General features: G+C 54.5%; 1 protein-coding gene across 1 annotated transcript; it reads right to left on the bottom strand.

The window, feature by feature from the left end:
* Positions 1-1,741: 1,741 nt before the first annotated feature.
* AGT (angiotensinogen) lies at positions 1,742-14,079 on the bottom strand. Its single transcript, XM_032313370.1, has 5 exons — positions 13,971-14,079; positions 8,432-9,283; positions 5,075-5,342; positions 3,287-3,431; positions 1,742-2,522 (listed from the first exon to the last, which is right to left on the bottom strand). Exons 2-5 carry the CDS (start codon positions 9,258-9,260, stop codon positions 2,331-2,333), a joined length of 1,434 nt encoding a protein of 477 aa, XP_032169261.1. The 5' UTR covers positions 9,261-9,283; positions 13,971-14,079; the 3' UTR covers positions 1,742-2,330.
* Between the last annotated feature and the right edge of the window lie 6,012 nt (positions 14,080-20,091).

Genomic DNA, 20,091 nt, shown 5'->3' on the forward strand with positions numbered 1-20,091 from the left:
TGCGGACTCCGGGGCCTGAGTGGGACCCAAGGCTCTGCGTCCCCAACACGCACCACGGGCTGGGCTGAGTTGTGAGACTCAGGCACACCTGCCTCCTGAACGTCCAGCTTTCCCTAGAGCCTTGCGATCTCCTAGCCGTTCCAGAAAGCCCAAACCAGAGAGGACTTGGGGGGCAGCTTCTGCCCCACACTGGGCAGAGGGAAGAGAGACCCAGGGAGCACAGAGCATGGTGGAAAATAAGCCAGGGCTGGCCCAGTGGGGTCGGGGCTGCTGCGGGAATCAAGTCTGCCAGCTGTGGAGAGAGGGCCCTGAGCAGCACCCACAGTTCATTAACATGCCATGGGGAGGGCTCAGGGCGTCTGGACCGCTGCGCCTTCGAAGTGACCGTGTAAAGTGCTGCTGCTGTGTCACATTCATGCCCCCCCGGGGGCCCATATCGCTCAGGCTGATGTCGTGAGAGGTTTGGGGATTTGGTGGGGGGAATGGGCACCCCTTGCTCAGGCTCTTCTCCCCTTTTCTCAGGCCAGAAGACAGCCGGCCTCGTGCCTTAGGACTTTCAAGCATCCATCTGGATCGGTGTGACGTGTCTGGGGCCTCCTTGTGTAGTCAGAAGGCAGAGGCTGATCTGAGGAAAGGGGAGCTGGGGGCGGGGCGATGGGAAGTGGCCAGGAACTGAAATGATCCCCAGCAGGAAGCTTCGCCTGCAGCTGTAGAGATAGGGATGGGTGCTGCCTGCACCCCAAAACATTTGCCACTGGCATGATGGTGGTTATTTCTCATTTATTCATTCAAGGATTTCCCATTTGGCACAGAAGGGCAGGGGGCCCCAGACAGGGGAGGTCACCCGCTCCGGGTCACGGTCAGCGTTGGATGTGGGCTTCCTGCTCAGCCTGTCCATCTCTGAAACCCATGACCCTAAGCCCCCACCACGCTGCCTCTCACATGTCTGGCCCAGCTGTTCCCCGGATCTCAGAGCAAGGAGGGGTGTGCCAGACTAGCCGGATGCTGGAACGTGAGGGGGACGCTGAGGCTCGGAGGACACTCCGTCCCCTCTGGACTGTGGGCAGCACAGTCGTCGTGGGAGCGGAACAAGGGTGCTTCTGCTCCCACCTCTGCATCCGCATACGGGAGAGACCCAGCTCAACTCTGAGACGGTCACCCCCACTCTCACCCCCAGACACTTGTCCAGCCGCCGCATGCCCCTGGGCCCTCATCAGTGGGCTCCATAGTCCGTAGCCTGCCTGGTCATTTTGGTGTCAGTGGAGGCAGCCGGAGAGAGCGCTGTACGTACATCAGGAAATGGGTTCACTGTCGTCAGCACCAGTGATCAACCCTGTGTCCCCGGAAAGTAAGAAGTGCCCGTGGGCCCCGTTCCTTCTGGCTGCATGTAGAGGCCTGAGGCCTCCTCCCCTATGCACCCACCTGCTGCTTAGGGATGGAAGCGTCCAGAAGCAAACTTCTCCACATGATGGCTAAGTCATAGCCCGCACCTTCCGTGGAAATACACCCAAAATATGGCTCAAAGCCCTAGAAAGGACTTGGTGTAGACAGTCTGTCAGCTAAATGGCAGGTTTTTGTTTTGCCGCTGAAGGAAAGAATTTTTCTTTTTAAGATTTTATTTATTTGATTTGTTTGTTTTATTTATTTACTGACAAGAGAGTAGATGAGGATGGGCTGAGCAGAGAGCCCAATGCGGGGCTCAATCCCAGGACCCTGGGACCAGGATCTGAGCCAAAGGCAGAGGCTTAACCCACTGAACCACCCAGGCAGCCCAAGAATTTTTCTTCTTTTGTTTATTGTTGCAAGACATTTATTAATAACACAAGGGATAATTAGCCGTGGTATTACATTCTAACATAAATTCAGGTGCTTGGGTTTTTCCAAGATCACAGCATCCTGGGAAAGAAGACCAGGACCAACGAAAGCTAAGGCATCGTGGGGACGGCTGCTCGGCGGCTCACGCTTCCCCAGCCGATCTACACTCAGGGCAGGGAAAACCGTGGGATTGTAAAACCCAATTCCTGTTCTCTGATAAAAAGGAAACAATTTCCGGTTTCACGACCCAGGTGGCCTGTTCAGACTTTTTCCTGAACAGTTGTCCTGTGCTAAATTCTGGTTTCTGGTACCCCCCATGTGGCCCAGGAGAAGCCGAAGAACCCGGGAGGCCTTCTGCCCACAGGTTCCACTGCTCGTTAGACGGGAAGGGAACGGCATTCTCCCAGCTCGAAGCTGGCTCGCTGGAAGGCAGAGTGGAAGACGGCGACAGATCAGCGCTGCTGCGGCTGCTGCCCTTGCTCGCGGTGACTGCCAGGTCTGCGGGTGGCCGGGTCTCACACCGCGCTCAGCGGGTTGGTCACACGGCCCAGGAAGTGCAGGGCAGTGGAGTCGTGCTCATAAATGGCAAACAGGAACGGGCGGTTCAAGGTCACCTCCAAGGCCTTGGGCCCACCTGGCTGCGGGGCAGACTCTGTGGGCTGCTCTCCCTCGTCTGCTTTTAGTTCCAAAAGGATGCTATTCAGCACCTGCAAAGCAACAAGCGTTGTGACAGCTCCCAACGGCCCTCAGCACCCAGGGAGCAGGTGCAGGACAGCTGTTTCTCCAGCCCGCCCGTGCCATACATGCCCCTTGGTATAGATGGCTCCCACTCGGCCCAACTCACACAACAGCTCTCCCCAGAGCATCCCTCCAACCCACCAGTCTCCCACTTTCCACCTTGCTTTCCAGGACAGAACCCCAGGCCCCTTGGCTGTGGTCCGCCAGTGCTTGGTTCATCCCACAAATTTAGCAAGAGGACAGATGCTCCCCAGCAGTGATCTCCAAGGCCAGAACTTCGAAGGGCCCCCTCTCCCCGGTACCCACCCCGGTGCCAGCACTTTCAGGCACCCCAGCTTTAGGGAGACATCATTCAGGCAGAAGGACAGTCTGCCTCCTGCTGAGTGTTCCCTGTGGGCACTCAGCTCTGGCAGGGCTGGCACTGGGTCCTTATCCCATGGCCTGAGTCCTGGCCCTGCTGTGGGATCTGGGAAGGACCCCGAGGCTAGACCAAGCTGGGCAGAGCCAAAAACACATGGTGGGGAAGGGTTTGCTGCTCTCCACCTGTCCCCGGAAAACCCTGGAAAGTTCTGGTCACTTCTCTCCCACCCTGGATGCACAGCCACATAGCCATGCCCTCCCCTCCTCCCCTGCCTGCCCTGCAGAAGCTCTCTCTGTGTCCTTTCCGTCTCCACCTCCCCCCCTGTGAACACACGGAATCACTCGGGCCCGGACATCACCGGCACGGAGGTACCTTTCCGACTCGGAGATCGTCATCGCTGATTTTGCCCAGATTCGCCTCGGCCCCCAGCAGGGTGGGCAGCTTGGCCTGGGCCAGCAGGTCCTGCAGGTCATAGGAGGCTCGCAGTGTCAGCTGGGGCACGGTCAGGCGGATGGTCCTGCGGGGGTGACACACGCTTAGGAAGTCCCGGGTGGCTCCCCCCTGAGAGGCCCTGGAACCCCCCACCCAGCTAGGGAAAGTTCGTCGCAACAAATACAACAAAAAACTCTCGTGTCCTTGGAAATACTGTGAGAAGGATGTGCGCTTCAAGTAGCGCTCAGTGGGGTTGGCGATGAGTTGTCCTTCGTTCTACTCTGGTTTTCAGCCGGCCGCATCGGAGCTGAACTACGTGGATAACTGTAAAATGCTGTTCTCTGCAATAACGCGGCGTGTCTTACTACCACCTTGCAGTGGCATTCTTGACCCAGAAAGCCCCGTGGAGGGGAGAGCAATGGGAGGAATGTCCCGCCACGCTCCACGCCGTCTTGTTGCTGACGTCAACTCAGCTGACTTGCCTGTAGGGCCTCTGCCTTCCACCGGCGTCCCTGAGAGCCCAGGGATGTTTCCCGTGACCCCCGAAGCCTTCACGGGATTTACATGACACCCATGTCCATACATTATCCACAGTAGCCAAACGGTGGAAGCGACCAGGAGTGCACGGACGGACAGCGGGATAAACAAAACATGTCTGTCCGTCTAACGGAGCATCTGCTGTAAGAGGAGGGAATCCCGACCCACGCTGCCACATGGGCGAGCCTGAGGACATCATGCTACGTGAAACAAGCCTGTCACAAAAGGACAGACACTGTATGAGTTTGCTCCTCTGAGGTCCTAGAATGGACACGTTCACAGAGAGCAGAAGCAGAGCGGCCATGGCCAGGGTTTGGGTGGGGGTGGGGTGGGGTGGGCAGGCTGGGTTTCCGTTGGGGAAGCTGAAAACGTTCTAGAGACGGACAGTGGGGGGGGCACCAGTGTGGGGTGCTTCATGCCACTGAACGGTGCGCTACAGACGGTACACATGGTACACTTGCCGTTAGGCATTTACCGTCAGCACAACCAAAACTGATTTCCAAAGGAGCATTGCCCTCGGGAGGCCAGTGTGTCCCTGAGTGACGGTCTCAGAGCAGGTTTCCGGCCCCCACTGCTCTGGGCCACAGACGAGGGACAAGTGTAGCGCACCTGGGCACGGGAATGGCTTTCTTCCCTCCATAGTTGGAAAGAGGAGCAAACACTCAGGCAGCCAAGCGGGGAGTTTTGGACTCAAGGACAGCTCCCCAAGAAAGCCTCTCCCCCAGGCCTCCCGAGGGGTCCAAACCCTTCTGGGAAGCCAGTCCCCGACAAGCTCTGGGAGTGGGAGGATGGCAGGGGAGGGGTGGGGGGCGTGGTGGGTGGTCATGGCATCAAAGGTCCCCCCTTCAGGGCAGAATGAAACGCAGTCCTCCAAAACCAGCGGGTAAGCCCAAGCCCAAGGAAATCACGCTCCCACTCCTTTCCCTCTCCTGTGCCCAGAACGACATGACACCTGCAGAGTTAGGTGGACGGGTGGACAGAAGGGGGGGTGACACGTGAAAGCACGGGCCTTCTGCTCCAGAACAGCAGAAGCCCCGGGCCCCTCCCCGTCCTGGGCCCAGGGCTCAGCCAACACCCACACATCTGCTCACCCCTCGTGCCCTCCCGCCCTGGGTAGACAGATGCGCCCAGCTCCCCACGGTCCACGGGAAGCTGCCCCAGAGGTGCCAGCTGGTGTCCCAGGAGCCCTACCGGGGAGATAGGTTCTTCAGCCACGTCAGGAATTTGTGCTGGAAGGTGATGGCCTCCACCTTCTGCAGACCGGAGGTGCCGTGGGGCTGGACCAGCAGCAGGCAGGCGCTCTTGCTGAGGGGCACCCGGGTCACGGAGAGGTGGTTCTGGACGTCGCTCCAGTGCTGGAAGGTGCCCGTGCCCGAGAGCATGGGGACCGACACCGAGGTGGCGTTGTCCACCCAGAACTCCTGCAGTCCCCCCAGCAGGGAGAAGCCCTTCAGCTGTCCTGGGGACCCAGAGAGGAGACAAGGAGGGACGGGTCAGCTGAGGCAGAAGCAGGCAGATGCGCTCAGGGCTGGGGACACCAGGGGGAGAGCCGAAGGCCCAGCCTGTGCCCCAGCCTCCCCCGGCGTACCCCGGGCCGTGGGGCATCTTCCCACCCCTGCGCTTTGCAGGCCCTACCCTGTACCCCAAGGGCCGGTCGAGTCTTCCTCCTGCAAGATCCAACCGTTTGAGATCACGACGGTGACACTAACTGCCCGTGTTGAAGACATTTGACACACCAGGTGCCACTCTGAGATTTTACACCTGTCACCTTAAGGTCCACAAAGGACCACAAAGGAAACCAGGGACCTTAGGCCACCATGAACTGACCACGTAAACTCACCCCAGATCTGACCTGGCCCAAAGCCTGCGGCCCGCCACACTCACCAGCTTCTTTTTTTAAATAAACTTCATTTTTTAAGAGAAGTTAGGTTCGTAGCATAATTAGGAGAAAATATAGAGTTTCCCCGTACACCCGCCCCCACCCCAAGCACAGCCTCCTGTGCTATCCTCACCCCCACCGGAGCGGACGTCCGTTAGCACTGATGACCCTTCACCGTCACATCACTGTCATCATGTCCAGGGCTGACATGAGGGCTCGCTCTCAGGGCCGTACGTTCTGTGGGGCTGGACAGACATGCAGTGACTGCGCCCACCATCCCAGTGTCACCCAGAGCAGCTTGGCAGCCCTACGCTGCCTTGGGGCACGGGCACGTCTCCATCTGGGAGCAGTGTCGGCTGTGACAGGCTCCCCTTCTGCAGTCAGGACACAGAGCTAAGCACACGTCCCGCAAGGCAGGCTCCACATGCTGACCAGGACAGACACAGAACCTGGGGCGAGCCGCGGCTCAGAGCCAAATGCTCGGTGCAGGCTTGCCCTGGCCTGCGGGGAGGGGGCAGCCCCGTGTGAGGGCCTCCCCCCGGGGACTGTGTGAGGGGTGGCCGAGGGGTGCAGCCAGCTGGCTCGACTGTCCCGGAAAGAGGGGCAGACAACTGCTAAACGCCCTGTCCCTGGGGGTCCCCCGTGACTGTACCAGGGGGGCTCTCCGTGCTGGCCCACCAGGCCTGGCCGGAGACTTGTAAATTTAGGGGAAGAAAGGACTAAATCTTTTCCCACCCACACGGAAGGACAGGAGAGTCTGAACAGAGGTGGCTTCCCTGTCCTGGACGCTCCACTGAAAAGCACAGAATCCATCCTCACCCAGAGGTTAAGTAAATCTCTCAGGGTTAAGTCAACTGGTGCTGTGGAACCTGCCAGAGCCAGCGGCAGCTCAGGATGACCACAGGGCCTGGGCAAAGGGCGCCCTACAGCTCAGGGGCTCCCAACCCCCAAGGCCTCGAGAACCAGCCATGTCCATCTGGGCACTGAGGTCGTGCTCACAGAACATCATTACCAAAGAGGCACTTCGAGCTCCCCAGAGAGACAGCCTTCGGCTTCGTAAGGCAGCCGTGCGGTGCTGGGCCAGGAGTGGCTGGTGCATCTCTGTTGGAAGGAAACTGAGGCCCAGAAAGGTCAGGGGGCAAGATCAGAGAGTGGGCATGGTGGGACCTGCCGAGTGTCCAGGCACCTGTGGCTCTCTAGCTTTGGGGGGGTCAGGACTTTCTCAGTGAGCGGTCCTCCTGGGGCTCCTCCTGGGCTCTTCCTGGGAAGAGCAGGCTGAGGCCGCGCATCCCCTCTCTGTCTTCCACGGGGTGGGGGGGGGGGGGCAGCCACCCTCAGCAGGAGGGCGCCTGTGCTGGCCTCGGTTCCTGGGTCCATCGTCTTCCCCCTGCACCCAGAACGGGCTGGAGGTCCTCCCCCGTGGGGGTTTACAGACTTGCAGGATGTGTTCAGAGTGAGACAACCGTCGTGCTCTATTACGCCTCCATGTCTCTAGTTTTATCTCTCTGCTGTGGCTCCCTTGGCTCGCAAATGCGCCCTGCCCGCCCCACCTGTCAGTCTGCCAGGCCACTGCCTCAGCACGTGCTCCCTAGACAGTGGGCCCATTGCATCACCTTCCTGGGACCCTCCCCGCCTCCCATGCACACAGCCCCAGCGGCCTGGATACCCTCTGACCAGAACACTTTTTCTGCTCCAGCATCTACCACCCTTCCCAGCATCACATCCCAAAGTCTGGCCGGACCCCTCTTTCGGGCTGTGCCTCCCACAGGCCCCATCCCCTCCGAGCTCTGGCCAAACAGAGCTGCCCTTGCTCTGGTTTCTGGCCCTGAGCTTGCCAGCCTTTTTGCTCACACATTTGTTCTTCCACAGCCCTGCTCCCCTCTCCATCCTCTGTCCTCTCCCTGGGGACCCTCCCTCCTCCAAGGGCCTGGCGCCACAGAGTGCCTTTTCAGGGCACGTTTCCCTAGAGCTCTGCAGCTGGGGGCACTCGCCTGTGGGATTGATCTCCCCTCTTGAACGTCAGTAGGCAACCTGGGTTCCAGACTTGTGCGTCCTTCCTCCCTGGCCCCCTGAGACACCCAACTCAGGGGCATGTGCGTAATAGGGCTTCAACAATCAGTTGTTGAATGAGCGAGCTATCTTTGTGGGGATTTGGGGAAGGGGGAGTAGCACTAACCACTCCCAGCATGAAAGTGGTGTAAGCAAACAAACTGGGTATTTTTGCGAGGACACTGACCTTCTCAAGAGACAAGAAGCCCTCCCTCCTGAGTGTGCAGAGGGGCCACTGGACTGGGAAGTGTGGGTTTGGATCTCAGGAACCCAACTTGTGGCCGTGCCTTCTTAAGGTGGTCACTCTGGGTTTTTCCCTGGAGGCAGTAACACTGCTTTACCACATCCCAAGGGGATTAAATGATCAGGATACGATGGAGCACTAGAGCTGCTGCACACAGTAGGACAGCAGGTGGCTCGCTCGAAGCTCCTCCAAGGACCCCCTTGGGCAGCTACTACCGGCTCCTTGAGAGTGACTCCCAGGTACTTCCCCACGTTCTCACTCCGCCCATCCCAAGGCCTGGCCCTGCTGAGCCAAATGCTGGACACTAAGTCTGCAGACACAGAGAGCTGTCCCCCTAGGGCACCCACCCCGAGGGCATCTCCAGGCTTTGCCTTACCTTGGAAGTGGACATAGGCATTGAAAAGCAAGGTGCTGTCTGGGCTGACTCCTGACAGGGGTCTGTCCGTTTTCCACCCTGTCACTGCCTGCATGAACCTGTTGATCTTCTCAGCAGCAAGATCCGGGTCTGTGGACAAGTCCAGAGAGCGCGGGAGGGTGACGGGAGCAAAGGGTGCCAGGCCCCGCACAAAAGGCTGCTTCAGGCGCAGGCCAGGGGCTGTGAACAGGCCCAGCACCGTGGAGAGGAGCAGTGTGGACCGGCTGCCGGCCTCACCCTCGGCGACCAGAAGGCCCTGGATGGTCTGCAGGGCGGATAGCACCTTGTGGCCATCCAGCCGGGAGGTGCAGCTCTGGTCCTCCCCGGGGACGCCCAGGAACGCCTGCAGTCTGCCGGCCGTGGGGTCCAGCGCGCCCAAGTAGAGAGAGGCCAGCGTGCCAAAGAGAGTCGTGGGGGACAGGACGGTCCCGCTGGCCTCGCTCCCGGACTCGCCCAGTGCCCTGTACATGTGGAAGCCCAGGAAGTTGAGCATCATGCCCACTTTAGCCGCCCGCATCCTGTCTTCCTCCTCCAGCTTCCCGGCTGCCAGCGCCAGCTGCTCCCGGAGCGCCTCTTCGTCCACCGGGGACGTCTTGGCCTGAATCGGGATGGGCGTGAAGGTCAGCTTCTCGGGCATCTCTGGGCCGGGTTTCTCCAGCTGCTCACAGCTGCTCTTGCTGTAGACGAGGAGGTGGAAGGGATGGATGTATACTCGGTCCCCAGCGGCCAGGCCGGCCCAGGCCACGAGGCAGAGGACGGTGGCCCTTAGGCCCACTCCAGCAGGACTCATCTCCGGCAGGGGCGCTCGATTCCCTGAAACAGCATTTCGTGCAGGACGACAGGTTACTAAGCGTGTTAGTGCCCTCCAGCCAGACGTCTAGCTGTTCCCGTATTCCGTGCGGTCATGAACCCAGGAGAAATCTACCCAGGTCTACAACACCTTGAAGAAAAGCGATAGATTCCAGGCTCTGAAGACAGTATCTCTGTGAGCCATGATGCGCTATCATGCGCTGAGCTGTGTCTTTTGCGGGGAGAGTATTTTGGGGTTGGTTTTTTTTGTCTGATTTTTATAATGGGGAGAATGTCTTGATAGTAAGACATGGGTATATTTTAAACAGAAATACCAAAATGTCCATTATATCAAGTAAAAATGTACACAAATATTTTCACAAAATGTTGTTAAGTGCTTCTCTTCAAGAATATGCAACTGCAGGCGCCTGGGTAGCTCAGTGGGTTGAGTCTCTGCCTTTGGCTCAGGTCATGATCTCAGCGTCCTGGGATCGAGCCCCGCATCAGACTCTCTGCTCAGCAGGGACCCTGCTTTCCCGCTCTCTCTCTCTCTCTCTCTGCCTCTCTGCCTACTTGTGATCTCACTCTGTCAAATAAATAAATAAAAATCTTAAAAAAAAAAAGAGTATGCGACTGCATAATAGTATTTTTTACCTTGGGTAAATCAGTGATATCATGGATTAGTCAATAATTATATGTTTAATAAAGAGTAATGGGGGGCACCTGGGTGGCTCAGTCGTTAAGCATCTGCCTTCGGCCCAGGTCATGATCCTGGGGTCCTGGGATCAAGTCCCGTGTCTGGCTCCCTGCTCAGTGGGGAGTCTGCTTCTCCCTCTCCCTCTACACATCCCCTACCTGCTTGTGCTCACTCTCTCCATCTCTCAAATAAATAAATAAAATCTTTTCTTTAAGAGTAATATGGAAACATTTAAACTTATTTTTTTGCCTTTACTGAATTTTATTTTTTTTAATTTTTTTATTATTTGTATTAACACATAATGTATTATTGTCCCCAGGGGTACAGGCCTGTGAATTTTCAGGCTTACACACTTCACAGCACTCACCATAGCACATGCCCTCCCCAATGTCCATAACCCAGCCACCCTCTCCCAACCCCTCTCCCCACCAGCAACCCTCAGTTTGTTTTGTGACATTAAGAATCTCTTATGGTTTGTCTGCCTCCCAATCCCATCTTATTAAACTTATTTTTGAAGGAACTTTGATTTTAAAATAAACAAAATTCACCTTGTTGCCTTAAAGTTTTTAATTTCCTATGTTGAAGTCCTAAATCCCATTACTTCAAAATGTACTCTATTGGGAGATAGAGTCTCTAAAGAGGTAATTTAGGTTAAATGGGGTCATTGGGATGGGCCCTCATCGCATTTGACTGGGGTCCCTCTTAGAAGAGATTAGGACACAGACACACACAAACGGAAGACCCTGGAAAGACAGGGAGAAGACAGCCATCCACAAGCCAGGGGGAGAGACCTCAGAAGACACATCTGTCAACATCTCAGCTTGGACTTGAAACCGGTGTGAGATATGAAGGTTCTCCCAGAAGGAGTCATTGTACTCTTAGACGCCCGAATCACGAGAGAACAGATTTCTGTCGTTGAAGGGACCCAGTCTGTGAGAATTTGATACGGCTGCCTGTGGCTATGAGCTTCCCTAGAAAACCCGCCGTGGGGCAGACCGCGAGTCTCCAGGAGGCCTCCTAGCCCCGGGGTAGGTGGAAACCAGTTTGGAATACGAGACTAAGATGCACAGAGGTTTTTTTTCTATGTTATAAGTTGGCCTGGCGGGAACAATCTGTGTGTGGTCCCAACCAGGAGATGTACACCTCATTCCCCAGACCAGGTGCGTCCTGTAAGAATAGACCTGTTCTAGCTGGGTAGTGTGTGACCGTCCCCAGAAGCCCCTGCCTACAGATTCCCCAATCCAGCCCTTGGCTGTTCATGTGAGGAAGGAAAGTTTTCACTCCTTTGCAGACACAGAAAGGGGAGTTCTGAGGCAGGAAAAAAAGTTCCCGAGTTCACACAGCAAAGCGTGTAACAGACACAATTCAGACCTGCGTTTATTCTCACCAGTCAGTCCCAAGCCCAGTTCCCACAGGTCTCACCGGGGGAGCCTTAGAAACCATGGAAGTCCGTCTCCCCCCGCCCCCGGAGATGCCAGCTATAATGGCCCTGGGGTGTGGCCTCAGAAGGGGTTTCTCAGCCCCACTGTGGCCCCCACAGGCGGCTGGCAGTGAGCACCAGAGGCTCAGCCTGAAGCCCTAGTGTTTGCACCTGTCCCAGCACCCCAGGCCAGTCGGCGACTGTGTCCTGCACGTGGAGGACTATGTCCTGCGCAGTGGATCCCCATGGAGCCCGACACCAGCCCCACCAACGCCTTTCACCAACAGCCGGTGGCGTTGGTCTGCGCTGGGGCCAGGGATAGTTTTTTTATAAAAAACGTCCCAGGTGAGTCTGAAGTAGAACCGTCCTGTGCCCTAGATGTGGGTCTCTGTCGTTGACAGGAGGATTTCTGGCAGCTTTCTCTAGCGCCCTGTGATTCTGCTCCCGCCTCGCCTCTCGACGAGAGAGAACGTAGCAGACAAAGTTCTCGGGCTGGCTCGGCGGACCTAGGACCCGTGTTCATGGCACGGGTTCATTCGCTCCCAGTCATTTCCATGGTATCGCACTGATTTCCGGTGAAGCCGCGGACTTCCAGCTTCATCTTTCCTGCTCCCGTCCTCATCCTCCCCCATCCCCCTGCCCTCCCAGAGCAGCCCAGGCATCCCTGGAACTGAGACATGAACTCAAGGTCACCTTGATGCCTCCATCTTTCCTGCACACCCAGGCATCCCCAGGTTGCGCTGACGTTGGCGCTCCGCACTCCTCTCCCGGGTCTGGTAACCTGCACCCGCTTTCAACTCAACAAGCATTGTGTGTTTAGTTCTGCTCTGGTCATCAAACACCAAAGGAACTTTGACTTCTGACCTCAGCCACCGCTTCTCCCTCCTCCCCGCACATTTGACCCAATCCATGGTTCTCATGAGAAGCCACGCGACATACAAAAATGGAACAGAAAGTTCTTCCCATCCAGACAGGCCTCCGTTGCCAGCTCTTGCCTCGTATAAAAAGCCAAAGCACTCTGAGTTATCAGGGGAAACCTGTAGAAGCGGAGGGCTGGAGAAATCTGGCAGAAGTGGCCCCCAGTCCCGGGCTTGGGCCACGCAGGTAAGCACAGCCCCCTCCCTGCTTTGCCAGTCCCGCACAGCACACGCACTGTCTACAGTGAAACAGTTTCACGGTCACAGTCCGGGGCAGGGGCTGCTATGTGTTGCTCTCAGTGGGCATCCGTGGCTGCCATACTGACCGGTCCTTAGTCATGGACTAAGGGGTCTCAGAATAAACGGGGGCTCCAGGTTCCCGTGGATCTGCCCTCCTCCAGCACCCCTGCTCAGTCTCCTTTCCATATCCCCTCATGGTTCTGTGGCTTCGTGAAATAGTGAGATCAGCAGCCAACACTGGTCTAATGCCTATCATTGCCAGGCAGTGTTCTAGCACTTTCCATGGACTCGTCTCATCCTACTAAGGCTTCCATGACACCCCATTTCCCGCTGTAACTGTCCCCCACCACGCCTGACACCCTGAACTCACTTATCCCGCTTTACTTCCTTTGCCCACAGCACTGACCCCCTTATGACCTTATAAATAATTATTATGCATTTATTTGTTTAGTGTTCATCGCCTGTCTCTTCCCACGTGAAGGCAAACTCCGAGATTTGTTCGTTGATATATATATATGTCACATTTCCAGAAATGCTCCTGGGACCTAGTACGTACTTGATAAACAGTTGTTAAGTGGATTAATGAATGCTGTTTTGCAGAGGAACAGAGAGGTTCCGTGACTTGCTCAAGGTCACGCAGCTAAGTGAGAGACAGAACTAGGATTCAAACCCAGACCCCCTGATGCCACAGTCCACACACTTTAGCACCCATCGTAGTGCCTCTTGAACAATAAGAATCTGTCTTTGCAGTTTCTCTTAGAGTTTAGAAAGCACTTTCACATTATATTAGCTCTCTGAATATACCCCTAGCTCATGAGCAAGGGAGGCCAGGCAACGCTGTTTGTCCCATTTTATAGATGGGCAAACCGAGGCTTGGGGATACAAAGTGATGAGTTGAGGGCACCCAAGCCTTGAACTCAGGGCCAGAGGCAGCACTGCCTGGGGGAGGTGCAGGGAGACAGGCCACTCCTCACCTGAGCCTCCGGGGATGGGGACAGGGTCGCAGCTCCCGGCTATCTGAGGCTGCTCCCCCTCCACCTCCCAGCTCCTGTCCCTGCACAAGCCTTGCGCTTCCTTCTGACTCTAGCCGCCCCCACCCCGTGGCTCTGCTCCCAGCCTGTGTCTGAGGACCCAGCCCTGCTCAGAGGCAGCAGGGAACCCGGCCACCCTGCCCTACAGCTGGGTGGGGGTGGGGGGCTGTTCCTCTGCTAAGACCTGGGGTGGCTGAGGGGGAGGACAGCCCATGAGAGGACGTCCGATGTGACAGGAGGGGGGACACATCAGCGTCTTCTTCGGTAGTGATCCCCACCCCCCCCCCCGCAGCGCCTGTCACCACGGACCCCTGCCTTCCGGCTCCCAGCCGCCCCACCAGAGACCCCCTGGCTTCTCCTCCCGGCAGAAATCAGCTGCCCTGACCGGGAGGGGCTCCCCGCTTACCTTTTCCTCGGGTCCCCAAAACAAGAGCAGCCTCTTCCCCTGGCTGGGCCAAGGCCCTATTTATATCAGAGGGGATGGAGCCGTTCCCAGACCGTTCTGTGCCCAAGCTGGGGAGGAGGGCTGTGACATCACTTGGCCCCACCGCGGGGGTGGGGGCCTCAGGCTGCCGGGCGGCTAGGGGACAGGCGCCAGAGCAACTCTCAGGCTGGGACTCCTTCCAGGAAGTCAAAGTGATCGATACACACTTTCCGTGCCGAACAGCATGAGCCAGCAAGCCATGGAGTTACACATTTACCCCAGCTCACCTCCCCTGGGGCCGCGGGGACGCACACGGGGATCCCATGTAGGTGTGTGTTGGTGTGTGATGGGTCTCTAGCCTGAGGTGTGACAGCCACCCAGGCCTTCTGATAGAGCCCTCTTGAGGTGTGCTTCTGAGAGTCCCCAAGAATGTGCTTGAGTCCCCAGTGGCCGGGGAAGGAGCCGTGGAGGGTGGCCAGGGAGGTAGGGGGTGGGCGATTTCTGACCCCACAGCCTTGAGCCACTCAATGATCATCCAAATCACCTTTAGGCACCTGCTCCCTGAGACGCCCTCTGGCGGGCAGGGGGAGAGACGCACAACCGAGCAGAAGCACCTTCCAGAGACGTGATGTCGGGATTTCGCTGGGGAGGCTGCTAGACGCCAACAGTCGTACAGACAGACAGACAGGCACCAACAAGATGCTTTCATATCCTGGGAAGGAACAATTGTTAAGCTGGGGAAGGTTTCAGGAAGCAATGTCATTTCAGTCCAAGCCTGAAGGATAAACAAGCTGGGCTTGGATACTGAGGAAGGGATCTTTAGAGACCTCCAGGATAGTACCAGAGGGGCGGGAAAGCACGGAGGTTTTCAGGGGACACCAGCACCCCTAAAGGTGCTACGAGGAAGAGCAGGGATAACAGTAAATGGCCACTGTTCCCTGTGCCTGCCCCCATGGGCGGGGAGGGCGCCCCGTCTTTCCTGAGTGTCCCCTGGACACAGGGCTTTAGGCCAAACTCTCCAGGATCTGAGCCGACGTACGAGATGAAAACCACTTGGCCACCCCAGATCTGGGGTGTGGGACCGAGTGATGTGGAAAGAGAGGACGCTGGCTAGAGCCTGAACACCAGCTCAGAGGTCAGGGTCGATGCCGCGGGAGGAGGGATGGAGGTGGGAGAATGTTATGAAGCCTGATGTCTGCTTTTACAGATGTCCTCTAACTGTGGCAGGCGGCAGATTTCCAAGCTCCGGCTCAGAGAGAGAGAGTGCTGAAACCAATAATCGAGAGAGGGACTGAGGAAGCACTAGAGCTTTGGGGAAGCCACAGGAGGAGTTTAATCTCAGATGGGTTTGTTTTGAGCGCCTATTGGATCCCGGCGGGAAATACTCAGGGAGGCAATTCCCGCCCTCAGCAGGGAGATCTCAGCTGGGTGCAGGGCCCTGATGCATCATGGTGGAGTTCAAGGCCTGTGGGTGGAGATGTTCCCCACGCCTCACCCCCCACCCCGAGAAGTCTTAGATGTGAGGAGAGGGGAGAAGAGGGAAACCTAGGGAGCTGGGGGACGGGATGGGAAAGGAGTCAGCGCAGGCTGGGGATGGGCGGGGTGGGGGGTTTGGCTGTAACACACAGGGGTTGTGTTCCAGAAGCCAGGAGGAGATTCTGAGTGGTGAGGAGTCCGGGCCGGAAGGAGGGCTTTTGGGGCAGAATGTCAGAATGGCTTCAAGTCACCGGAGTGGAGATGTCTGCACCCAGAGCAATCTTGATTGACTCCAACCCTTTATTGCTCATCAAAGACCATGAGGAGGAGGGTAGGAGTCCCTAGGGAGTTGGAAAACAGCCTCGGGGAAGGACAAGGGAGGGGTCGGGCTGAGATTGAGAAGCCAATGGAAGATTGAACTGTGGACTCCTCTTTTAACAATCATCGTAATGAATGGGTGCAGGAGCAAAAAACGCCGTATTCTCAACTCCTGGGTAGAAGGAAGAAAGAATTCACGTTTGTTGAGCAGCTTGTTAAAAATCAGAATTCTACCAAGCAAATGCAAAGATACAATGGGCTTTATTCAATGATTCATGAATCAGGCAGCAAGTAGAGGGGAGCTCCACTGAGCAAACCAAAAGAAAGCTTTTGAAGGCAGACAGAGGGCATGAAAACAATGAATGGAGGAATTTATTAGCAAGAGCTAGGAGTGCATTATTTAGGCAATGTTGGCCTCCTAGAGGGAGCGGAAGTGGTCTCTCAGTAAATTTTCTGGTATCGACCAGAAAATTCCATGTTGTCTGCTGAAAGGTCATGTTCTTGGGGGATCCAAACTTCAGTTAACTTGAATATTAAATCTTGGTTTGCTGAGTTAGCCTAAGTGACACCTGTGGTTTTCCTTCCAAGGTGGGGCTCCATGCCTGGTGCGTCCACGTTCTTCGATGTCTGGAGTGCACACTTTCACGCACCCACTGCCACCCAGGGAGAGAAAACTGAGGCCCCCAAGAGGCTCAGAGGTTTGCTAAACATCACCCAGAAAGAATGTGGTGAATCCAGGTCTGTCTGACACCTACACCTGTTCTTTTCCTACCACATTCAGGCATTTGTCCGACAACTATTTATTGAAAACGTTCTACGGGTCAAGAATTGGAAGTTCAATGTCTGATCATGTGTCTTAGCCCAGCTGTCCAAAGGACAGCAACTATTTCACAGAAATGACAGTATTAAGGGACAGGAGGACATCTGCTGTCTAGACAAACCATACCGTACACATATTTCTTAAACTAGTAAAGCTTGAGGGAGGGATCCTGAACCCCAGGATATGTACAAAACTAGATTTTACTGTATTGCCTCAAAATGGCCCAACACAGTGGGTAAACCAAGGCATGAAGGGTTGAATCCTGGGACCACAGAACTGGAAGGAGACAAACTATACCCTAGAACACCTTCTTTTCAATGTTTTAAGTTCTCTGGTGTCAGGGACAGGTTGGGGGCAAGACCATGACCTGTGTGGTCCCTGATTCCTGTTTCTCCCCATGAAGACATTCCCTCACCTTCTATGCATTCCCCATGTTGCATTAGGGGTGACCAGATGTCTGAGTAGCTCTAGCCCTCTTGCCTCTGGAGCATCCTCGGTTTAGGAGGGCTGTCTCCTCATCAGATCACTCTTGCTGGCTGGCACAACGTTTGTTTCACTGATAATAATTAGCAGGATCACATAAGATTGAGCTGTTAGGATGGTACTGATGTCTTCTTTTGGGACTTCGGAGCTCTGAGCTACAAAGAGCCACTGTCAAAGCCTTGGGCTTGAGCCATACATCTGTCTCAATCACCGGTGTCCCATGTAACTTTTCTGCTCTATACGGCCTCAGGGTACCAATGGCAGCGCGCATCTTTCTTCCTATGGATCCCTTGCCTCTGGTCCTCAGAATGCTCACCCCACACCTTCCATAGGCTCTGTGTCAGCCAGTCCTCCAGGAGTGGTCCTCTCCCTTCCAAGGACTTTCAAAATCGATGCCCATTCACTAACTGGTCCTTCTGATAGATGCCCTCTCTTGCCTCAAATCAATGCAATGACATCGTGCTTTCTGGGGTGGGATTCTGCAATGCTAGATAGGAGACATACATTCCTTGCGACAATGAGACCCCCCCCCCCGTTTTCCCCAGACTGTCGCTCATCACCTACCCTCCCTGCTCCTGTTGAGTGCCAAAGGCAGGTGGACAATGGAAGGAATTATGCTCCAGGAATGCACCCTGCCCACATGCCCTATGGAGTTCAGGGGAAGGTACGATCATAACACATGTTATTCTGTTAATGCTACAAAAAAAAAAAAAATCCAAGCAGTAGGTTTAACATGACCAGAAGAAGAATTCTATTTCAGACTGCCCTGTAGGTAAGACTTGCATTTGTGGTCATCGTCAACAAAGGACAGGGCAACTTGCTAAGTTGTCAGAAGCCAGCATTCCCAGATGGCATGATGGAGGGCACAGCTTCGGGAGTGTCAGAAAACTGCTGAGACAGGAAGGTCTGTACTGCCTCGACACAAACAGGCTGGAGGAGCCACCAGATAGGAAATTATCCAGGAATGACACATTTGATAATAAAGAATGGAAAGAATCTTGACATTCACTGGTTAGACAGTAGGGACTTAAGTCCCTTCTCTGACCACTGTTCTAAATCTTCATTTTAAAAGAATCACTGTCTATGTCTCCAAAGGCAAAGGGAACAAAAGCGAAGATGAACTTTTGGGACTTCATCAAAATCAAAAACTTCTGCACAGCCAAGGAAACAGTCAAGAAAACAAAGAGGCAACCCACGAATGGGAGAAGATATTTGCAAATGACAGTACAGACATAAGGTTGATATCCAGGATCTATAATGAACTCCTCAAACTCAACACACAAAAAACAGACAATCATATCAAAAAATGGGCAGAAGATATGGACAGACACTTCTCCAATAAAGACATACAAATGGCTATCAAACACATGAAAAAATGTTCATCATCACTAGCCATCAGGGAGATTCAAATTAAAACCACATTGAGATATCACCTTACACCAGTTAGAATGGCCAAAATTAGCAAGATAGGAAACAACATGTGTTGGAGAGGATGTGGAGAAAGGGGAACCCTCTTCCACTGTTGGTGGGAATGCAAGTTGGTGCAGCCTCTTTGGAGAACAGTGTGGAGATTCCTCAAGAAATTAAAAATAGAACTTCCCTATGACCCTGTCATTGCATTCCTGGGTATTTACCCCAAAGATACAGATGTCGTGAAAAGAAGGGCCATCTGTACCCCAATGTTTATAGCAGCAATGGCCACGGTCGCCAAACTGTGGAAAGAACCAAGATGCCCTTCAACGGACGAATGGATAAGGAAGATGTGGTCCATATACACTATGAGTATTGTGCCTCCATCAGAAAGGATGAATACCCAACTTTTGTAGCAACATGGACGGGACTGGAAGAGATTATGCTGAGTGAAATAAGTCAAGCAGAGAGAGTCAATGATCATATGGTTTCATTTATTTGTGGAGCATAACAAATAGCATGGAGGACATGGGGAGTTAGAGAGGAGAAGGGAGTTGGGATAAATTGGAAGGGGAGGTGAATCATGAGAGACTATGGACTCTGAAAAACAATCTGAGGGTTTTGAAGGGGCGGGGGCGTGGGAGGTTGGGGTACCAGGTGGTGGGTATTATAGAGGGCACGGATTGCATGGAGCACTGGATGTGGTGCAAAAATAATGAATAATGTTATGCTAAAAATAAAAAATAAATTTAAATAAAATAAAATAAAATAAAAGAATCACTGTGTCTCACATGAACCTGTGAATTCTGTCACATAATTTTATAATTATTTTGCTCATATAGACAAGTTCCTCCCAAAGGTTAATTGTCTGTGGCCCCAAACAGCTTAGTGGTGGCTCCGCGTCAAAGGAACATCCAATGTGTCCCTCCTCTGGGCGTTCCCCTCCTCCCCTAGACCCAGGCAACCTGTGCCCCCATCTGTGAGCATCTGAAAAACATGCCCTTGAGTGTCCTTGAGTGATTTCCCCCACTTCTCTCAATTTTTTCAGGCTTGAGTGTCCCTGTCACACAATTACAGCCTTTAGTATATTTGAAAGCAGCTTCTCGGGGATTACAACACATGTCAAAGTTCATTTCAAACTTGTTACGAAGTGGAGAGGGGCCTCTAAACAGACATTTCTCTCTTGGTAATGACACGTTACTGGGGAAAAAGTAAGGAGGCAATCAATCATCATTAAGTGGGACACAGTAAAGGATGTCAGCTTCGACTTCTTGCGAGACTGGTTCAAGGCCATTAATCAGCTCCCAAGGCTGACTATCAGCTGGGTGGATTTTCGATGCCAGGCTTTTAAGCTCATTAAAATAAATCAGAAAATTGCTAGAGCATTTGATCAAGACTCTAAATTATTCCCAGAAGCAGCAGCCACTCAAACAGGCCACTGACTTTTGACCCGATATAGAGTTAGGACAATTTTCTTTCTAATATGTACCATCTCTTGTGTCTGCTCCCTAAGTGAAGTCCGGGATGTTTTATCTGTAGCTAAATGCAGACTGTGGAATGAACAGCACATATTGGCTATGGAGCTGGAGTAAGCCA

The sequence above is a fragment of the Mustela erminea genome, chromosome 14 (assembly GCF_009829155.1).
Source record: "Mustela erminea isolate mMusErm1 chromosome 14, mMusErm1.Pri, whole genome shotgun sequence".
Lineage (NCBI taxonomy): Eukaryota > Metazoa > Chordata > Mammalia > Carnivora > Mustelidae > Mustela > Mustela erminea.

Excerpts from the sequence above, each read along its gene's own strand:
- AGT (XM_032313370.1), bottom strand. The coding sequence starts at position 9,260 with ATGAGTCCTGCTGGAGTGGGCCTAAGGGCCACCGTCCTCTGCCTCGTG. Across the intron at positions 5,343-8,431 it reads TGCCTATGTCCACTTCCAAG|GACAGCTGAAGGGCTTCTCC; the intron begins GTAAGGCAAAGC and ends CTGGGTCCCCAG. Across the intron at positions 2,523-3,286 it reads ACGATCTCCGAGTCGGAAAG|GTGCTGAATAGCATCCTTTT; the intron begins GTACCTCCGTGC and ends GTTGCTTTGCAG.